Raw genomic sequence first — 22,933 nt, 5'->3', positions numbered from 1 at the left:
ACTCACCCTTTCAACCCTTCCTCCACCTTCCCTTCGTCCCCGCCCTCACAACTGTGAACCACGCATGTGGCTAACGATGCCCTCTCTGTGTCCCCTCAGAAAAATCTCATAATCAGCGGGAGAGAACCCAGACTAGTGGTGGGGTGCCGGTCCAGAGAATCCTCACCTCCTTCGAGGAGCGGGTCCTGGAGGTGACTGGTGTGGCTGAGGACAGGGTGGCCACCAACGCGGAGGCTGGCAGACACTGCAGAGGTGTGGGACCACCATGCTCCACCCAGAGGACCTGCCAAACCTGAGTAGAGATTGCCTTACTGACTGACCCATCCCTCCCACTCACCACATGTCAATCCTCCCGTACATCCAGCAGCAGACGGCACCTGCCCATCCCGGGAGTCCCTCTCTCCTGATTCTGAGGAGAACACGTCGGAGATCTCCGTGGATGCAACTGTTATAGTCGTGGCAGAGATTCATCCACACTCTCCACCAGCGCAGTTAAACACACCTCGTGGGAAATGTTAGTGGTCAGGCTTCTGGGGCACAATCTGGTGAGCACCACACAGCTGCTGATGTACATCTGCTCAAGGCAAGAACCCTTGAGACAGCAGTTGGAGGTCTGCTGGAACCCTGGACCCAGCTGGGTTGCAGCCTGATGCTGAGCCTCTGGAACAGATTTACCCGGGGCTGATGGGGATGATAGGGACCAACCTGGACATTCAGAAGGAGATGTCAACATTACTCCAGCAGATCCATAACCGATTTGAGAAGGCCCAGAGGCTATGGGCGCAGGAGATGACGCCGCAAATGAGTGGCACCAAGGCCAACAATGCTAGGCTGGCAACCACAGTCGATAGTCTGGTGCACAACATCAGCACCATGAGTGAAGGTGTCCATGGTGCCACACAGTCAGTGATGGCCACGGCTGAGGGTCTCGGCAGTGTGTCTGCCTCACTGGGGGATGTCACCCAGTAACAGGCCGACCTTGATGAGGTTCTGCGGAACATCTCCCGCTCTTACATGGGAATGGCCGAGGTGCTGCGGAGCTTGTCCCAGTCACAGGTGGGCATGGCTGAGGCACTGCAGAGCATGGCACGGTCACTGGGGGATGTGTTCCAGTCACTGAGGAGCATCGCCGAGGACATTGACACGATGGTGCGGACTATGGGGAACCACCAGGGCTGGCAGAGCCAGATGATGCAGGGGCAGCCGGGGCCCGAACCAGTTGCCCCTCCATTCCAAGATGAACTGCAGGGCTCTATGGGCACCAACCGGGAGGAAGGGGCTCTGAGTGCCAACACGGGCCCATCCAGTGGGGCGGCGGCATAGCCACCAGCACTCCCGGGTTCCACCCTCTGATGAGGCCGTATCTCGGGGTCAGCACATGGGACAGGGCGGCATGGCTGTGCATGTGCTGTTGACAAGTGACCGGGACCCTCCAGCCCCAGAGGCCCTCGAGGACGCCTGCCAGGGGAATCGATGGCCATGGGACGAGGTAAGCAGCTGGCTGCCTCCACATCAGATGTGCATCCTGGGGAAACACCAAGTCATAGTGGTAGAGCCAGGATGGCCATGCATGTTGAGCATCACTGAGGGCACTGGATTGGGGGGAGTGGGGAGGTCCGGGTAGGTAGGGGGTGAGGTTGGGGGCTGGGAGGATGGCACTATCGGGAATGGGTTATTGTATAGCACATTAAACAACTTTTTGCACAAACATTATGATGCCTGTCACTTTCTTCTGCAATACGGGCTGACCCCCGAACCCTTTGCTGGTCTCTCCAGGCAACCCCCTCCCTGTGGCATCTACCCACCATCCAGCAGTGGCCATGTCCTGGGAGCTGTGTCCCATCCCCTGGGTGTTCCGATGTTGGCTGTTGCGTGTGTGGTGCTGACTTCCACACAGTGTTGAGGCATCAAGGTGCGATCAGAATGAGAGGCAATGACTCCCATATGCTACATGGCCCACCTACCCAAGGGAACCCACTTGGCATGTGTGAAGTGCTCACTTAACCACGATTGCCAATTCCCTATGAGTGATTGCCTTTAGCCATGCAGCCAGAGGCCTCAGCAGTCGGCGGTTATGGGTGATTGGTGTGGCAGACAGGCAAGGACAGGTGTTGCCTCTGGAATGGAGTTGGGATCCAAAGGTTGGCATGGTATTGCCACAAGGCATTAACCAGTTACCACCCCAGTACCTACCATCCTGCCATGGTGGCCCACCCCTGCGCAGGGCCTCCACCCCTCGCTGAACATTTGCTGGCAAGCCCAGCGTCCCAGATCTCTTTGCTGGTGAGCAAAGATTGCTACTCTTTTTCTCGGTTTCCCAGGTTCACGTTTTCAAAAGGGTTACTAATTGGTGCCACGTGACCACTTCCTGGGGAGGCCAGTGAATGACGGAAGCCACTGGATGACGGGTGGCTCTCATTAACTGTATGGAAATGGAGCTTAAGTGGTGATAATTGGTTTCTCGCCACGCTACGGCGCGATTCTGAATTCGCCTACGGGCGCAGGTTGGTTGCATCGCAAATGTTTTGGCACGTGCCGTGCTTCCCATTCTTGGCCTCTCCTGCTATTCACCAGCCTCATTATGCTTGAGTGTGAGTGTAACCAGGCAGGAAGATCGCGCCCTAAATTTCTGAAATCATTTGTAAATTTGTAAATCTTATAGAAACATTTAGAATTATGAAGGGAATAGATAGGATAGATGCGGGCAGGTTGTTTCCACTGGCGGGTGACAGCAGAACTAGGGGACATAGCCTCAAAATAAGGGGAAGTAGATTTAGGACTGAGTTTAGGAGGAACTTCTTCATCCAAAGGGTTGTGAATGTATGGAATTCCTTGCCCAGTGAAGCAGTTGAGGCTCCTTCATTACATGTTTGTAAGGTAAAGATAGATAGTTTTTTGAAGAATAAAGGAATTAAGGGTTATGGTGTTCGGGCCGGAAAGTGGAGCTGAGTCCACAAAAGATCAGCCATGATCTAATTGAATGGCAGAGCAGGCTCGAGGGGCCAGATGGCCTACTCCTGCTCCTAGTTCTTATGTTCTTATGTTCTTATGTAAATTAACTGCTTGTTACAATGAGGGAAGATCAGATTTTTGACAGATTGATGGGGTCTTAATCTTTTACAATTTATTTCAATGATTTTGACACGAGGAGTGAAAGCACGGTAGCTAACTTTGCAGATGGCATGAAGATAGATGGGAACGTATGCTTTGAAGACGACATAAGAATGTTGATGATGGATATACAGAGGTTGAGTGAGTGGACTAAAATCTGGAAGATGGAGTATAATGTGGGAAAACGTGAAATTGTTCACTTTGGCTGGACGAATAAAAAAGCAGAGTAGTACTTAAGTGGGGAACAGCTTCAAAATTCTAAGGTGCAGAGGGACCAATATTTCCTTGTGCATGAGTTTTTTTTGTTCCTTTAACTGAGTTACAAAGCCAAAGCTCAGAGTGGACAGGGGCAAACTCCTAATCCAGCTCCTTGCCTGCTCCAAAAAACAATTCAAATTGAATCCAATTCATGGTCCCCACAAGGAGGCATACCAGATCCAGGCATTACAACTGATCTCACACTCAATCTTTGCCAAAAGGCCAAGACACAATGTACGTAAGTAATAAAAGGTTAGTATGCAGGTGTATAGGAAGTAATTAAGAAGGCTAATGGAATGTTATCCATTACTACCAGAGGAATTGAATATAAAATTAAAGATGTTATGCTGATAAAAGACATTGATTTAATTGCATCTAAATATTGTGTCCAGTCTTGGTCTCCTTATTTAAGGAAGGATGTAAATGCATTGGAGGTAGTTCGGAGGAGGTTTTCTAGACTGATATATGGAATGAGTGAATTGCCTTATAAGGAAAGTTGAGGCATACTCAGCTTGTTTCTACTGGAATTTGGAAAGCAAGCAGAAACCTGATTGAAGTGTACAAGACCCTGAACGGTACGTGGAAACGATGTTTCTACTTGTGGGTGGGTCCAGAACTAGGGGCACTGTTTGCAAATTAGGGGTTGCCTTTTTAGGACAGAGATGAGGAGAGTCTTGACCTCCCAGAGGGCTGTGTAACTTTGAACTCCATGGAAGTGAGGTCACTGAATATTTTTAAGGTAGATAGATCCTTGTTAAGCCAAGGAACCAAAAGTTATCATGAGTAGATGGAAATGTGGAGTTTGAAGCACAAACAGATCAAACATGATCCTTTCGAATGGTGGACCAGGCACCAGTGGCTGAATTACCTACTTCTCTTGTTTCAAACAGAGGGCGATCCAGGGGATGCTTCATAATGGAGATGCACACAAAATAGTGCACGCATCATTTCGTAAAGGCCTGGAACTGTCATCTGTGTGGTGTGGACAGGAATGTGTTTGAATGTACTTTCGGCCTTTGGGATAATTAATTTAGGCATGTTCATGTGAAGTCTGACCTCCATCGTGAAACTAACTCCGAAGAGTTCCTGGTCAGATTTTGGCAGATTGCCAAACACAGCCTCATTAGCATATTGAGTGCTTTCACCAGTTTCCCACCAGGTCCATTCAGTTTCTGGTGGGCACTGCGGGCACTTGGGTGTCTTATCGACTCGGAAGCGCGTTAGTGATTTCATGTTTAAAGTTTGTTTTGTGATTTGCTTTTTGGTTCAGGCAGTATTATTTCTGGAGCTACCCCTTTAATTTGTCCCTCAATTTGTTTGAGTTATTTTTATTGGTTAATAGATTTGCTGCAAAGTAAACCCACCATTACCCAAAAGGGACTCGTTGCTGATGAGGATCTCCATTCCATGAAAAGACGCGGAGATGGGAGAAAGGTTGCAGCAAAAACACATTGATGTTTTGACAGATGCCGCAACTGTATCGAGGATATCTGTCATCAAAAAGGGATTGCACCAGTTCCTCTCTCTGACTCATCTCAACGGGAGGAAAAAAACTAAGTGGGGTTTGGTCTTTTTAAGGGGACACGGTGCCATAGAGGTAACATCAGTAATCCAGAGTCCCTGGGGGTATGGGCTCAAACCCCACTATGGCAGGGTGTGGAATATGAATTCGCTTAATAAATCGGGATACTAAATATATCAATGAAGTGACGATCAAACTGTCATCGATTGCTGTAAAAGTGCACCTGGTTTAGTAGTCGGAAGTGTGCCATATTTACTCTATGTGACTCCAGACCCACAGTCACGTGGTTGTCTTTGAAAAGCCAGTCATTCTCAAGGGCAATTAGGGATGGGCGACAATTACCAGCGACGTCCACACCCCACGAAACAATAAAACACGTAATGAAACATGTTCTGGATTATTTTGGGGGTCCAAAGCGGAAAACCGCTGATTGTTCATTTCGAATCGGACGAGAGTTTTTCTCATCTGATATTTTGCTTTTCCCAGCAGGTTTCAGCAACACAAATCACGGCGTGTGGTCGCAAAACACGTGATGAATCTCGTGTGAAATATGGAATTTCCCTTACTCACCTGTTCACCTAAGCTGCAGATCGATTTTTGTGTTTGGGTCGCATCGAGATCGTGTTGGGGGCAGCGGGGACATGGAAAGTAACCTAGGAGTGTGAAGGGAGTTTCGCAGATTCTGCCAGGCCTCCCAAAACATGAAGACTATGGACACAGTGTTTTACAAGATTGGGCGCTTGGTAGGAGTGAATTCACAGTTGAGCACTGCGGTAACACTATTCCATTATGAAGAATTGATAATTGAATGAGTTACCACTCTTCAAATAGAGTTCAATAATTTCTCCTCCTTCGGGAGAAGTGTCGATGAAAAAATTAGGAGGGAAAACAATAATTGGTTAACAAAATTAGTTTTCACTCTTTAGTGTTTGATTGCTCTGTTTCTCTGTTGTATATTTGTACGTTCCGCTGCACACATAAAATGCATAACATTGAAGGAAACCACAAAGTAATTAAATTAATATGACTACTTGAGGTCTGAGAGTTAACGGAACCTACCTCAGTGGCTAGCATTGTCCTGTTGTCCATTTCTTTGACATTCCAGTCTGAATAATATCTATCAGCAGCATCAGATTGGCATCTGGAGGATGCTGCATTTAAGGGTGACAGAAACTTGGAATCTTTAACCGATTCTGGAACAGGCCGAAGCGTGTAACAGTACGTTTCAGCGAGAGAACCAGATCCACGCACTTCAATCACATTTTTAATTAGGCTGGAGTCTGGCACTGTGTGAAAATTTAAATTGGAATTTCGATATATCGTTCCTGAATCGCTATGTTCCAAACACAGACACCAGTCCTCGTCATCACTCTCACTGCGGCAGACTGTGATAACAAGCGCAATCAGAGCCACCATGAGTGTAAGTGTGATTGCCCCTAAAGATATAATTATATAAAAGGCTGCACTAGAGGGATATTCCGGGACTCGAGGCATGAATGTAACGGCGTGAATGACATCTTCAGCACTCTCTACTATTGAGAGTGTGATGGTAATGGTGGAAGACAAAGATGGGTGTCCATTGTCTTTTACCAATATGACCATAATCTGTATAGCAACATCCCTGTCGTCAATTTGACGAGTAGTTCTGACTTCTCCCGAGTTAATCCTCATGGTGAAAATATTCAGATCTGTAGCTCGGAGGAGCTGATAAGACAACCGTGCGTTCTGCCCAGAATCGGCATCAACAGCAATGACCTTGACCACTAGGTAATCTGGATCTGCCATTCGAGGAATGGTTACTTCGGACCCATTCCTTGTGTGCGGAAATACGATGACAGGTGCATTGTCATTTTGGTCCAGGATGACTACATGCACTGTATAATTGGTGCTGAGTGGAGGCAAACCACAATCCTGCACTTGAACGTCAATCTGGAAATTCTTGAGCTGTTCGTAATCGAAGGAGCGCTGCGAAAAGATGATCCCGTTCTCTGAATTGATGGACACGTAGGAGGAGATGGGCACCCCTTGAAGCAGGCTGCCCAGAATGGAATAGGAAAGGTGAGAATTTGCACCTAAGTCAGGATCAAAAGCAGATACTGAGCAAATGGATGCCCCAAAAGCGTTATTCTCCATCACGTACGCGGTGTGAAATGTATCCGCAAAGCGCGGAGGGTTGTCGTTGACGTCTGACACCTGCACTTGAATAGTTTTATTGGTGGATAGAGGAGGAAATCCTGAGTCATAGCAAGAGATCCCAATTTGGTATTCAGACGTAGTTTCCCTGTCCAGTGTATGCTTGACAACCACGGTGTACGTGTTTTTAAACGTCGACCTGAGTGCAAAGGGTAGGTTGGGGTGAATCAGACAGGTGGTTAGTCCGTTATCTTGCGTATCCTGGTCGGTTACGCTGATCAGCGCTATCACAGTTCCAGCATGGACATCCTCACGGACTGAATTAGACACTGACATCAGAGTCATATCGGGGGCATTGTCATTGACGTCCTTGATGTCTATGAGGACAGTGCAATGCACAGGGAGTGCAAATGGCCCTTTGTCTTTTGCTTCCGCTATAATTTCAAAACTCTTGGCTTCTTCAAAGTCTATAATCCCATTTACTATAATTTCACCAGTTTGGGAGTCCATACTGAAGAGTTCGCGGACCTGGCTTGGGGTAAGGTCACTCAGAGAGTACACGATCTCTGCATTAGTGCTTTCGTCCAGATCGGTGGCATTAAGTTTGATAACTGCAGTACCGAGCGGTACATTTTCCGTCAAACTAGCTTTATAGAACATATGATCAAATGAAGGGGAGTTGTCATTGACATCGAGGACAGTGACGATAACTTGGGCTGTACCAGTTCGCTCTGGGGTACCCCCGTCAACAGCAGTCAGAAGTAAATGATGAATCGCTTGTTGTTCCCTGTCCAGGTATTTCTCCAGGAGTAGATGGACAAACTTGCTGTCGTCCCCACTATTCTGCACTTCTAAAGCAAAGTGATCATTTGGACCGAGATAGTAAATGCGGACGGAATTGATGCCCAAGTCCGGGTCATGAGCACTCTGAAGAAGGAATCGAGTTCTCGGTGGCGCTGATTCCAGGACCTCCAAACGGATCTCAGCATTCGAAAAAGTGGGGGAATTGTCATTTATATCGAGTATCTCCACTTCAATACGGTAGAGTTCCAATGGGTTTTCTACAACAACCTCCAGGTTCATAAAACAAGTAGGGCTCTGCCTACACACGTACTCCCTGTCTATCACTTCATTCACAAACAACACGCCATTCTCTAAATTAATCTCGAAATACCGTTTTCTTACTGCAGACATTATGCGGAGCCTGCGACTAGACAGCTCTCTCACATCCAGACCAAGATCTTGGGCAATGTTTCCAACGAAGGCACCATGCTTCAATTCTTCATGAATAGCATAGCGGATTTGACCAGAAACGATATTCCAGACACAAAGCAGGAAAACTGTAAACAATGCTTGCATTCTCTGTCCGAAATCGCCCTTGCATTCGAAATGATGCAAAATTATTCACACTCCACCCCAAAAAATCAGTTGTTGATATCCTGCATATACCAAGCAAAACGCTGACCAATCTTACAACTGTACATAAGAATAAGAGTACCAGAAATGACCGTTCCGATGTACGATTACAAACAGTAGGAGTCTGTTTTCCTCTCTGTTTCTGCATTATGCGTATTATTGGGGGAGGGGGGGATAGATCGCTGGCAGCATTTTAGCGCCTTATTGGTAGACAGCGACACAGAGAGTCTTTGCCAATAATTACACTGAACGCTTATTAAACATGGACGTATGCAAAGTGTGAAAGTTTCGCCTATTCTTGTGTCTGCACTGACCAACGAAAGTGACCAACTTGTCGATTGTCCCGTGGCCTTCAACTCAACTCTTAGAACAGGATTTTGGCGTCAAAAGTCAAGAACATTATGTTCTACACTCATGTCAAAATGTAAAGTTAAGGTTTAAAGAATACTGAAGGCATTCTGCATTTTCCTGCATTTTTGCCGTTCAATTCCCCACGACGGCTCATCACACAAGATCATTAGGAAAATTGCAGTTTCTCGCGATCTCATTGATTGGGGGGGAGATCCCTGCCTAACCTGATTATTAAAAAATCAACGAAAAATTGGCGTAAATTACATAAACAATTCGGGTGCATGGGAAGAGCTGAACTCGCACTATTATTAGTTTGGTTGTTTCACTCATTCAAGAACACTTCCTGTATTTGAGTCACACACGCTGCTCAACGTGGATCTGTAATTCATTCCTCACGAGATACATTTAGGTTCCTTGGATATAAATTGACGAGGTGATGATCAATATCTTTCAGTCCTCATTAGAAACTGGGGTACTGTCAGAGGACTGGATGATTTAAAACGTAACACCTTTTTTGAAATGGGGAAAGAATAAACCTGGCATTTATAGCATAGGCAGTTTTACGCAAATTGCAGAGAAGGAATAACCTGGGAGCAAACTTAACAGCCACTCGTAGAACCATAGACTAATAAATGAGAGTCAACATGGCTAGTTAGGGGCAAATCCTGCTTCACTGCCGTGATTAAGCTTTTTGATGAGGTAACAGAAAGGATCGATGAGAAATGAGGAAACACTGGGAGAGTCAGCCGAACCGGGTTGTTCTGCTAAAGGGCTGACAAAGATTCAGTAGGCCCATTTACCGTTAGTTTAAGAATAAAATATGTAATAGGGGAAACTTTCGATTTTTCCTGTTAGCATTAAAATAAAGAGAAAATACAGCCCAGGCCGCCATTGAAGGTCCACTTCACCCATGTGTAATCACCAATGAAGAATGAGCCATGTGGAATGTTGGCAGCCTCCACACAGAACCAAAGAAAAGTCACAGCTCAGAAAGCGGCCATTCGGTCCATCTTGCCCGAGGATACTCAGGTACCCTTTCAAATCCCACCTTCCTGCACCCGGACCAGCACTTTAGGTGCAGATCCAGGTACTTTTAAAAAACGTGTAGGGTCTCTGCCTCTACCGCCAACTCAGGCAGCAAATTCCAGACACCCATTACCCTCTGAATAAAAAAGTTCTTCCTCATGTCCAGTCCGCACCTTCTGCCACTTATCTTGAATTTGTGTCCCATGGTTCTAGAATTCTCCACCAAAGGATACAATGTTATCTAGTACACGCTATCTCTTCCCCTCATAATTGTTTACACCTCAATCAAGTCACCCCGGACCTTCTTTGTTCAAAGGACAATAACCTTAATCTATCCAATCTCTCCTCGTAGCTACATTTTTCTAACCCTGGCAACAATCTTGTAGACCTCCTCTGCATACCTCCAGAGCAATTGCATCCTTTCTGTAACGCAGTGACCAGAATTCACACAATACACCAGCTGTGGCCTCAGCAGTGTTTTAAATAATTCCAACATTATATCCTTACGTTTATATTCAGTACCTTTGCCAATGGGGGAGAGCATTCCCTTCCATATACTTTCTTTACAACCTTGTCCACTTGAACTTCTGCCTGTGTACTCATCTGCCAAGATCTCTCACTTAATCTACCCCTCTTAATATATTCCCATTTGTTGTGTACTTGCTATTACTGTTTGACCTCCACAAATGCATGACCTCACACTTCTTTGTGTTAAAATACATCTGCTACTTTATCGCCCACTCCATCAAACCATCTATATTGGTTTGGAAATTATTATTATCCTCCACACACTCCATGACGATGCCAATCTTTGTGTCATCTGTAAATTTCCCAATCGTGCACCCCACGTTCATGTCTAAATTGTAAATATGTAACACAAACAGTAAGGGTCCCAATACCGAGCCCTTTGGAACACTGCCTGAAACATCCATCGACATTATCCTTTGTATCATATTACTACATCAGGGACATGGTATCTGATGAGGCACGCTGCCAGGTTTTAGACCACCTCTCTATCTTTCTGCACTCCCTCACATGTCATCCTTGTGGACTGAAGTTTCACTCTTGGACTTGAGCGTAATGATCTAGGCTGCCACACAAGTGCAATATTTAGGTGGTGCTTTCTTTCAGATGGGATGTTAAACTGGGGCATTGTCTGCACTTTCAAAAGATCCCATGGCACCATTTCATAGATGAGCTTGGAATTATTCTTCGAGTCCTTGAAATAGTTGCTTGAAGGTGGCATGGTGGTCAGCACTGCTGCCTCACGGCACTGAGGACCCAGGTTTGATCCTGACCCCTGGTCATTGTCTATGTGGAGTTTGCACATCCTCCCTGTGTTTGCTTGCGACTCACCCCCACAACCCAAAGATGTGCAGGCTAGGTGGATTGGCCATGGTGAATTGCCCTTAATTATAAAAAAATAATAATTGGGTAATCTAAATTTAAAGAAAAATAAATAGTTGCTTGAAACTCACCTCTTAATTCCTCAAAACCTTTCCACCATCTACAAATACACCAGTCAGGTTTATGATGGAGCGCTCTCTACTTGCCTGAATGAGGGCAGCTGCGACAACACTCAAGTATCTCGACACAGTTCAGGAAATGACACCCTCTTGATTGGAAACCCATCCACTCTCACCACTGACATACAATGTGTACTATCCACAAGATGCGCTATGGCAACACACTATCAGCACTATCCAAACCTGTGACATTTACCAGTTAGAAGGACATGAGCAATGGATGCATGGGAACACCACCACTTGCAAGTTGCCCTGCTACTTACATGCCATCCTAACTTGGAACTTTATCACTGTAGCTTCGCTGTCGTCGTGTCTGCTAACAACACTGAGGATATATCTACAGCACACCGACAGCAGCAGCTCAAAAGCTAGCTCTCCACAACTTTCTCAAGGGCAATTAGTGATGGGCAATAAATGGCAGCTGAACTGGCGTTGACCACATCCCAAGAAATAATAAATACCGCACCATATCACGAAACAGGTGATCGGGTGATTGCAACATTGTTGTTTGGGGGAGCTGGTTGCGAGCAAATTGGCTGCCATATGTTCTACACCACAACTTCAGCTACGTTTAAAAACGTGCCACATTGGCTTTAAAGTACTTTGCAGTGTCCACTGGTCAGGAAAGATGCTACATCACTAGATTATTTTTCTGTTTTATCTAACAAATGGTGAGTGACAAATTGCTGCTGATTTCAGAAATATATCTCAATTTGCCCATGCAGAAGTTCCACTCACACCCCAGTAGTCTGAAAAATATGTTAGTGTCACAGCATTTGTTGTCCATCTCTAATTAACTTTAAGACGGTAGTGTGAGCGACCTTCTTGAACTGCTTGTTGTTTAGGTACATCCATTGCTGTAAGGAAGGAAGTTACAGGATTTTAATCCCGTGACAGAGAAGAACCATTGATAGTAGATAACGTGTACCTTGGAGGGGAACTTGTGTTCCCATGCCTCAGCTGACTTTGTTCTTCCATATGATTGATGTCGTGGATGTGGAAGATGCTGTCAAAGGAGACATCAAATGTGTCTTGTACATGGCGCACACTCCTGCCAATGTATGCCAGCGGTGAAGTGGGATTTCTTAAAGTGGTGGATGCACTACCAATCAAGCCAAGGGCTTTGTTGTGGATGGCATTGAACTACTTGGATGTTGTTGGAGCTGTACCTATCGAAGCAAGTGGAGAGTATTCCATTAGACTCCTGACTGGTACGCTGGAGATGGTAGAATGGGTTTGGAAGTCAGAAAGCATTGGAATTCCCAGCCTCTGACCTGCTCTTGCAGCCACCATTTTTCGATCACTGATTCAGTTAAGTGTTTGGTGAATAGTAACCTCCAGGACATTAAACTGGGGATTCAGCGGTGGTAATGTTACTGAAGGGGATTGTTTTGATTTTCTTTTCTTGGAGATGATCATTGCCTGGCACTTCTGTGGCATTGATATTGTTGTGGGCCACTGAACAGATCAAGTCTGACTGCTGTCCATGACTTACTGCATGGTGGTAAGGACTATTTCTATTTAAGAAGCTGTCAATGGATTTAACATTGCCTATCATCAGCAAACACTTCTGACAGGATGATGGAGGGGATTGATTCATGAAGCTGCTGAAGGCCTTTTTTGACCTTAGGCACTGCTCTGAGACATCCCTACATCGATGTCCTGAGCCTTAAATGGATTGCCTCAGACAATTAGAATTGTCTTGCACTGTCCTAGGTACGACACCAACCAGTTAAAATATTACTCTAATTCTGAATTCCTCGGAGCCATTGCATAGTCCAATTCAGCCTTCATATCATGAGCAATCTCTCTTGTCTTGCCTCTTGAATTCAGATATTTTGTCCATGTTTGGACCAAGACTGTAATGATGCATATTTGTTTAAAGACTATTTGCTTCTCATTACCTGATCTTCTATCCATGCTAATATGTGTCAACACAATTTTGTTTTAAAAATTGATGTTGGCTTCCCCAGTATTCCAAATGTGTATCAATGCTCAGCAAACTGGCTTGTGGGCCACCATCTTGAATCTCCCTCTATTAATGGACAATGAGTTTGCATTTACTAAGTTCAAATCTGCTGAGGACATTTTAGCATCTGGTGTATTCTTGAAGATCTAAACCAATCTGTACATTATATCTGCAACAACATTTTTAACACATGCAGGACCTATGCTATTAGGTTCAGGCTATTTGTTCATTTTTGATACCATTAATTTATTAAAAACTTTACCAAGATTAATTGCTTTAAGTCTTTCACTTTTTATACCCCAGCTTCTCCATATTCCGGCAAGTTATTTGTTTATTTATTAGGAAGAAAGACGCAAAATATGTGTTCAACACCTCTGCCATTGGCCCATTCACTATTTAAACTATCCCTGCAAACACACTCATAATATCTCTATATTTGCTTTATTAAAATTTAAATTTAAGACTGCAGCTTCAGGCTTATTTAATCATACCCAAACATATGATTAATATCTCTAATATTTTGAGCACTCTTCCTCAGGTAGAGGTGACTAGGTGTGTCGATAAGGATATTGCAGTTGCTGTGGTCTACATGGATTGCAGAAAGGCTTTTGACAAGGTCCCACATGGGAGACTGGCCAAGAAGTTAAGAGCCCATGGGATGAAGGGTAATTTAGCAAATTGGATCCAAAATTGGCCTTGTGGCAGGAAGCAGAGTGTGATGGGCGAAGCTTGTATTTGTGAGTGGAGTCCTTTGTCCAGTGATGTAGCTCAGAGATTGGTGTTGGTTACTTTTCTATTTGTAGTGTACAATAACTATCTAGAGGCAAAAGTAGGAGTTTTGATCAGTGAGTTCACAGATGCCACGAAAATTGTTGGTGTGGTAAATAACGAGGAGGAATGCCTTAGTTTACAGGACAATATAGAAGGGCGGGTCAGATGTACAGAACAGTGGCACATGGAATTTAACCCTTAAAAGTGAGGTGATGCATTTTGGGAGGACTGACAAGGCAAAGCGATATACAATGTATGGTAGGACGCTAGGAAGTACAGAGGACGAGAAGGGCATTGGGGTGCATGTTGATCGATCCCTGAAGCTGGCTGGATATGTAGATAAAGTGACGAAGAAGGCATATGGGATATTTGTCTGTATTAGCCGAGCATAGAATATACGTGCAGGGAGATTATGATGGAGCTAATATAACACTGGCTGTGCCACAGCTGGAGTACTGTGTGCAGTTCTGGTCGCCACACTATAGGAAGGATGTGATTGCACCAGAGAGGATGCAAGGGAGATTCACCAGGTTATTGTCTTCACTAGAGCGTTTCAGCTATGGAGAGATACTGGATAAGCTTGGGTAATTTTCCTTACAGCACAGAAGGCTGAGGGGGGACCTGATCGAGGCGTACAAAAGTATGAGGCACATAGATAGAGTGGAGGGAAGGAACGTTCCCCCTTTGTAGAGGGGTCAATAACCGGGGGCATTGTGGATAACAGAATTGCTTCACAGCTCCAGGGTCCCAGGTTCAATTCCGGCTTGGGTCACTATCTGTGCGGAGTCTGCACATCCTCCCCGTGTGTGCGTGGGTTTCCCCCGGGTGCTCCGGTTTCCTCCCACAGTCCAAAGATGTGCAGGTTAGGTGGATTGGCCATGATAGATTGCCCTTAGTGTCCAAAATTGCCCTTAGTGTGGGGTGGGGTTACTGGGTTATGGGGATAGGGTGGATGTGTTGACCTTGGGTAGGGTGCTCTTTCCAAGAGCCGGTGCAGACTCGATGGGCCGAATGGCCTCCTTCTGCACTGTAAATTCTATGAATTCTATGATAAGGGGCAGGAGATTTAGAGGGGAATTGAGGGAAAACCTTTCACCCAGAGGCTGGGGGGAAACTCGAACACACTGCCTGAAAGGTTGGTAAAGGCAGGAACCCTCACAATATTTAAGAAACATTTAGATGAACACTTGAAATGTCATAGCATAGAAAATGAAGGACCAAGTACAGCAAAATTGGATTAGAATAGATAGGTGCTTGACATCCAGCACAGACACGATGGGCCAAAACGTCCCTTTTGTGCTGTAAAACTCTATGTGAGTTGGTTCTTCGTCATTATATTTTTAATCATCCCTGCTTATTGTTCGGCAGATTGGTCTAGAAACTGCCTTCATGTTTTTTCTCTGCTTCTTTGTCCTCAGTTAACTTTTCTTTATATTTAAGGATTGTGGAATATGCAGCAAATCATAACAAACTGTGAAACTCGCTTTGGTCATACTGAAGAGCCCTCCCAAGCATTCTGGCCAGAAGATAATTATTTCAGTACTCCAGTGCTTTTTCTTATTTTTTCTCCTTCATCTTTCATGGGAATTGGACTTTGCGAACAAAGCCAATGTTTGTTGCCAATCCCGAATTGTCATTTAACAGAACATTTCAGTGGAAAATTCAGAATCCATCATATTGCTGAGTGTCTGGAGTCACATGTAGGCCAGACTGCGTAATGATGGGATATTCCTCTCCCAAAAGGGCATCAGTGAATCAGATGGATTTTTATGACCATAATTAAAATCAGATTTACACATTTATTGAGGGAAGTCAAATTCTATAAGCTACCATGATCCCCGAGCATGAGGATGGACTGCGAGGTCACCAGCCCTGTGACTTTACCAATATACCACCATCACACCTTGCTTTTTTGTTGCAAGGCTCTCATTATATCACAACTCTATATCGACGCCAAGGTACTTGGCAGAAGACAGAATAATCCTTACAGTCCATTAACCTTCTCACATGTATCTGTCCTGGATGATAAAGTAGCTGCACTCAGAACTTATCAGTTTCAAGAGTCCTGCCAGGAAACCTGACACATAGCTTCGCGAGTCTCTGTTTTAAGGTCAAAAAGAAGTTGAGAATTGAATAAAGGCAAAACTTTCCTGCTGAGAAATAGAGCTGGTTGGTACTGGGGAGCACAATATACAATGGGCTACACATAAGAGTATTTAGTCATATGATCAAATACCGATGCTCTTTCTTCTAATTTAAGAACACATGGGGAAGTTAACGAATTGGTAATGTCATGAAAACAGTGCAGCCAGATGGCTCTGTGCATAGGGATATGACACATATTACTGATGCCAACAAGATGCACGAAGCATAATTGTGACCTTCTGTGGCACTGACATGGGTCGGTAAGACTTCATTGCACGTTGTAATTCCTGCTGCAAAATATAGCTCATGCATATCATTGTTCCCTGTTGAAATAAGTTCCTTTACACTCTGTGACTACCTGTGATTCAGGGATAATATCTATTTATTAAATACCGATCTCTTGTTCAGCCTCGTTCATCCTTGCTTATGTGTCTCTATTTTTGAAACCTATGGTGGACTTTGCTGCCTTCCTTGCTGCTGATCCGCCTTATAATTTGCTAGACTTATGAATTGTAAACTTAGCAGCATTCGCCTGTTCAGTAATTAATTGAACAAAGGTTATATGTCACAGAAATGGGGCATAGCCATGCTAACGTTCTGCTGCAGCACTCAGAGAGTTCTGCACTCTCTGAAATCCTTGGTTGGATTCTCCCAAATTGGGGCTATGTCCCCATGCCGGCGTAAAAGCGCTGGGGTTGCACTCCCCAGTTTCTTGCAAAAAATAAAAGGTGATTCTCTTACCTTCTGGGGGCTAGCAGAAACCTGGGGAGCTTTACGCAGCTTTGGCTGTGGATACGGCCCCCTGCATTTCCAATTCCAATCTGCGTATGCGCACGGCGGAGGCCTCCAGTGGCTGCGCCGAGTGCCATGGCGGACTCGGACCACAGACCAACACAAACTAACTAAGCCCCCCGATTGGCCGCACGCTGCTGCATTGGAACAGCCCAATTGCTGCCCCGGCTGCCCATAAGGCCCCCCCTGGTGCTCGATCACCCCACCTCCCCACCAGTGCGCAGCCACTTGACAGAGTCCCGATCGGCCATGCCACATTAGTTCCACGCCGTCGGAAACTCGGCCGGTCGGAAGGGGAGTATTGTTGGGAGGGCCTCTGGCAATGGCCCTTTGCCCACGTGGCGTAATTCGCGGACACGTGATTCTTCGGGACCTGGAGAATCGCCAGAGCGGCGCTGAGCCCGATTCCGTCAGGAACTTCTATTCTCCACCCCCACGCCAAACGTGATTTCGGCGCTGGGCTGCGGAGAAACCAGCCCCCTACCTTTCTGAGGAGGTATTAGAGTTCAAATCCATGCGACCTCTGATGAGGAGCAAAAGGTATTGATGACCATGTGATTTTGCTGGGCACAAGCCGAGCACATTAGAGCAGTGACTGCATTTCAAAAACATTGTAATCAAATCTGCCAAAATGCAGATACATTAATTCGACAAATTCTTGACAGACATATGCTGTGAAATGGGACCTGTCCTCCATAAATTCAACTGAAATATTAAACAATGAAGCACTTGCCAAAACAGCCATATTAATTTGCTCCAAAACACCCATGCTGCTAAAACTATATTGAGTGACTTTCACGATCAATGGATGGAGACCTTTCAAAGACACTTGAGAACGACATTTTCTAATTTTCACTCCTTGAAAATCAGAGAACTAAACAATGGACATCAAGTAACCTTGGACAACACCAATTGTACAACCGACACCTGCTAATAAAAATAAGTAAATTGCAGTTATGCAATGCACGTCACTATCTTAGGATGTACAAAAACACTTTACATTTGATTAAAAGTTTTTGAAAGCAGTCATTGCTGTAATGTATTCAGCTTGTGTAGAGCAAGATTTCATGATCATCAATGTCTTTTGCATCTCTTCAGAAGTTGCATTGGTTTAAACTCTCCTCAGAAAGATAGTATTTCAGAGAGTGTAGAAGTCTCTCACAGCTGCAGCAGAATGTTAGCATGGATAGTGCCTAGATGCCTACTGAGAAATTACCAAATCGCCTCGAAAGCACATTTATTCAAAGATGTTTCAATCCTGGCTGGCACAGCTCCTATCTCATCCCAACAGATGGGAGTAGAGTTTGTGAAAGGGAAGGTCAGGTACCCCTTTTTATGGCTTTCACTGCCATATTCAGATACATTCATCAATGACCAGTCTTTTTAATGAATCAGTGTGGGGTAGTGAATGGCCGAGTGAATGATCGAGTAGACAAATAGACAAACGATTCAAAGGGTAAATGGGTGAGGTGGGTAAGAGGGGAGCTGATCAGTTGGATGAGGTAGATGAGTGGGTAAGTTGGTTAGTGGGGAGATAGGTGACGTGTGTCAGTGTGGGAGATGGTTGAGTGGACAGGTGAAGTAGATAGTTGGCTGAGGTTGGTGAAATTGGAGGTGGGAGAGGTGGGTGGTCTGAGTAAATGGGTAGTTGAGTTGGGGTATACTCCAGTTGGGTTGAAGGGGTAATGGGGATTCAGAGGAATAGTCAGTTTGTCAGTTGGTTAATCAGATTGTTATGAGATAGTTGGACAGCTGATTGGGTAAGAGGGTACTCGTGTCAGGAAATGGGGCTCGTAGGGATGGGGATAACCTGATTGGATCACGGGGAGGGGGGGATGTTAGTTAGCCCAGTTAAGTCGGAGGAACAGTTAGTTGGTGGAGTGTCATACTGGCCTAGTCGCGAGGATAATTGGGTTGTCAGAGGGAAGTCGGATTGTTGATTTTAGAAAGGTCTGGGGTTGTTGGGTTGGGTAAAGTCAAAATTGAGTACTTATGGGTGAGGTATAGATTTCAGGCCAAATTCGGGTGGTTGTGGGTAGTCTGGTTTGAGGGGGGGAGGGGGTCAATTGCCTTCAGATCGGTTGGATAGGTGATTGGTTGGAGGTAGTCCAGTGGTTGCGGTCAAAGTCAGGTGGTCCCATGTTACTCAACTCTAGGGGTCAATCGGTAGTTGGGGGCGAAGTCGATGGCCTGTCAGTTCAAGAAAGGTTGGGGAATTTGTGTGTTTGGGGGTACTCAAGTCAGGTCAAGGCGGTAGTTGATTTGAGTTGGGTGATGGAGTCCGGGAGGTAGCTGCAGTGAGATAGGCAGGGTTGTAGACAGGTTGTCAGGAGGTAGTTGGATGTTGGGGTTGGTCAGATTAGATTAGGATATCATTGGCTGGTTAGGCGATAATCAGGTATTTGGGTCAGCCGTTAGGTCAGGCAAATGGGGTAGTTGGATGGTAGTGGCAAAGTCAAGTTGGCTAGATGTGTATGTGTGTCGAGGTAACCAGGGCGGATCAGTGTGCGACTGGGTGGTCCAATGAGTAGGCAGATCATGTCATGGATATTTGGGCATCAGTGGAATAGTTGGGCTGGCAAAGAGGTAATTGGGTTGTCAGGTGCGTAGGGGGAGTGGTAGTCGGGTGGTTGGGTGTCAGTGGATGGTCAGTGATGTATTGGGCCACTGGTGCAGAGTCATATACTTACAACCATATGAATTTCCAGCAAGAGTAGCCCATTCAGCACGTCTACTGCAACATTCAGTCAGATCATGGGGTATCTAATTGTGGCCTCAATGCCGCTATGCTTCCCATTTGCCCTGTTATCCTTTGATTCCCTTAATTGCCAATAATGTGCAGGTCACTGCCTTAAACATGTTCAATAATCATCTCCACCACTGTCTGGGGCAGAAAATCCCAGATTTATGACACTCTGGCAGAAAAGAAAACCTCCTATTTATATCAAAATTGGAGTTCTTTTACATTTACATGGTTCCGCTAGTGTGGTCCCTTAATAATAATCACCTTTATTAGTGTCACAAGTAGGCTTAGATTAACAATGCAATGAAGTTAGTGTGAAAATCCCCCAGTCACAACACTCTGACGCCTATTCGGGTACACTGAGGGAGAATTCAGAATGTCCAATTCACCTAACAGCACGTCTTTCAGGACTTGTGGGAGGAAACGGGAGCACCCGGAGGAAACCCACACAGACACGGGGAGAACGTGCAGACTCTGCACAGACAGTGACCCAAGCCAGGAATCGAACCCAAGTCCCTGGCGCAATGAATCATAGAATTTACAGTGCAGAAGGAGGCCATTCGGCCCATCAAATCTGCCGGGCCCTTGGAAAGAGCACCCTACTCAAGCCCTCACCTCCACCCTCCCCATAACCTCAGCCAACCTTTTTAATCACCAGGCAGGAACGTTCCCTTCCAGTCGGGGAACACTTCAGCAGTCAAGAGCATTCAGCCTCTGATCTCCGGGTAAGCGTTCTCCAAGGCGGTCTTCAGGACACGCGACAACGCAGAATTGCCGAGCAAAAACTTATAGCTAAGTTCCGCACGCATGAGTGCGGCCTCAACAGGGATCTTGGATTCATGTCGCATTACATCCACCCCCCCACCATCTGGCCTGGACTTGCAAAATCCTACCAACTGTTCTGGCTTGAGACAATTCACACCTCTTTAACCTGTGATTATCCCTCTCCCTGGATCTGTAATGATTTGATTACCTGCAAATGCCTGCATTCCAAGCATTGTCCAGCATCTCTGACTTTGTCTATATAAATGTTTCTGGAGGGCAGCATGGTGGCCTAGTGGTTAGCACAGCCGCCTCACGGCGCTGAGGTCCCAGGTTCGATCCCGGCTCTGGGTCACTGTCCGTGTGGAGTTTGCACATTCTCCCCGTGTCTGCGTGGGTTTCGCCCCCACAACCCAAAAATGTGCAGAGTAGGTGGATTGGCCACGCTAAATTGCCCCTTAATAGAAAAAATAATTGGGTAATCTAAATTTATAAAATAAAAAAAATAAATAAATAAAAATAAATGTTTCTGGAACATACCTCGCCATTCACCTGAGGAAGGAGCTGCGCTCCGAAAGCTCGTGTTTGAATCAAACCTGTTGGACTTTAACCTGGTGTTGTAAGACTTCTTACTGTGCTCACCCCAGTCCAACGCCGGCATCTCCACATCAAACCTTTTTGAACACTAAGGGCAATTTAGCATGGCCAATCCACCTAACCTGCACATCTTTTGACTGTGGGAGGAAACCGGAGCACCGGGAGGAAACCCACACAGACATGGGGAGAACATGCAGACTCCACACAGACAGTGCCCCAAGCTGGGAATCGAATCTCGGACCCTGGTGCTGCAAAGCAACTGTGCTAACCACTATGCTACCGTGCTGCCCATCAGCAACAGTGCTAATCACTATGCTACTGTGCCTCCCTCCAGAAGCAGAATCATCCTTCCAATAACCACTCTGTCAGGTCCCCTCAGCATCTTATATGTTTCAACAAGATCACTTCTCATTCTTCTGAACTCCAATGGACAGAGGCCGACAATCTTCTTCATAAAATAACCCCTAATTCTAGGAATCAGTCGAATGAATGTTCTCTGAGCATGCATGATTGCAGTGCAATTATGTTACTTCTAAGAAAAGGGGGCAAAAATTGTACATAATACTCCAGATGCGGTCTCAACAAAGCTCTGAACGACTGTAGTGAAACATTCCTTTTTTTAGATGTTCAGTTTTTTGCAATAAACAGCAACATTCAATTTGCCTTCTGAATCAGTTCCTGCTGCTGAATAACGTTCGGTGATTCCTGGATCAGGGCAGTCAGATCCCTCTGTACCTCAAGGTTCTGCAATATCTCTCAAGTTAGATAATATGCTGCTTTAATATTCTTCATGCCAAAGCCATCCCACCACACCCTTTTTCTGGTGCAGCATCCCCTGCTGGGAGTGGGATCCTCCGTCCCACCAGCCGGCCAGTGAGGTTTCCCATAGTTGGCACCCCCACACCATCGGGAAATCCACGGAGGTGAGTGTGCGGCCAGTGAAATGGAGGGTCATGCCAATGGAGAATCCAGCCCCGAAAATTTCCAGTTGTAACTGTCTAATAATAGATTCCAGGGCAAATTTCATTTCTCCAACTTGAGGAACCCAATTGGCTTTTAAAGCAGACCAAGCAGGCCAGCAGCACGGTTCAATTCCCGTACCAGCCTCCCCGGACAGGCGCCGGAAATTGGCGACTTGGGGCTTTTCACAGTAACTTCATTGAAGCCTACTAGTTACAATAAGCAATTTTCATTTCATTTCATTTCATTTCATTCATGTCATTGATCCAGGTCTCCGAACTCGGGGGCCGCGTATCCCTCCACTGTAACAGAATCCTGCGCTGGGCTACTAGAGACGCAAAGGCCAGAATGCCGGCCTCTCTCGCCTCCTGCCCTCCCGGCTCCAAAGCTACCCCAAAGATCGCGAAACCCCAGCCTGGCCTGACCCTAGACCCAACCACTTCCGACAAAATCCCCGCCACCCCCCTTCCAAAACCTCTCCAGGGCCGGACATGCCCAAAACATGTGGGTGTGGTTTGCCGGGCCACCCAAACACCTCCCACACCTGTCTTCCCCTCTGAAAAACCGGCTCATCTTTGCCCCGCCATGTGCGCCCTGTGCAGCACCTTCAGCTGAATTAGGCTGAGCCATGTGCAAGAGGAGGAAGAATTCACCCTCTCCAGGGCGTCCCACCACGTCCCACCCTCAATCTCTTCCCCTAGCTCTTCCTCCCATTTTGCTTTGAGCTCATCTACTGAGGCCTCCTCCTCCTCCTGCATCAGCTGGTAAATAGCCAAGATCTTTCCTTCACCGACACACGTCCACGAAAGCACCCTGTCCTGCACCCGCCTTGGCGGCAGCCGCGGAAACTC

The 22,933-nt window shown here is 46.0% G+C and overlaps 1 protein-coding gene and 1 long non-coding RNA gene across 2 annotated transcripts in view; one reads left to right on the top strand and one right to left on the bottom strand.

The window, feature by feature from the left end:
- The window catches only part of LOC119965488, a 31,731-nt gene extending 23,769 nt beyond the window's left edge, over positions 1-7,962 (top strand). Inside the window, exons 3-4 of the long non-coding RNA XR_005460519.1 lie at positions 5,381-6,949; positions 7,820-7,962. This is a non-coding gene — a long non-coding RNA (uncharacterized LOC119965488). The remainder of the gene's footprint in view (positions 1-5,380; positions 6,950-7,819) is intronic.
- LOC119964294 (protocadherin-23-like) overlaps positions 1-22,933 on the bottom strand; it is a 289,809-nt gene that overhangs the window by 231,349 nt on the left and 35,527 nt on the right. Inside the window, exon 4 of the mRNA XM_038793570.1 lies at positions 5,951-8,401. Coding sequence (XP_038649498.1) covers positions 5,951-8,401 — 2,451 coding nt within the window. The remainder of the gene's footprint in view (positions 1-5,950; positions 8,402-22,933) is intronic.

Source organism: Scyliorhinus canicula, chromosome 4 (genome assembly GCF_902713615.1).
Source record: "Scyliorhinus canicula chromosome 4, sScyCan1.1, whole genome shotgun sequence".
NCBI lineage: Eukaryota > Metazoa > Chordata > Chondrichthyes > Carcharhiniformes > Scyliorhinidae > Scyliorhinus > Scyliorhinus canicula.
The sequence above is the reverse complement of the archived record's forward strand: the minus strand, read 5'-3'. Positions and strand labels throughout refer to the sequence as shown.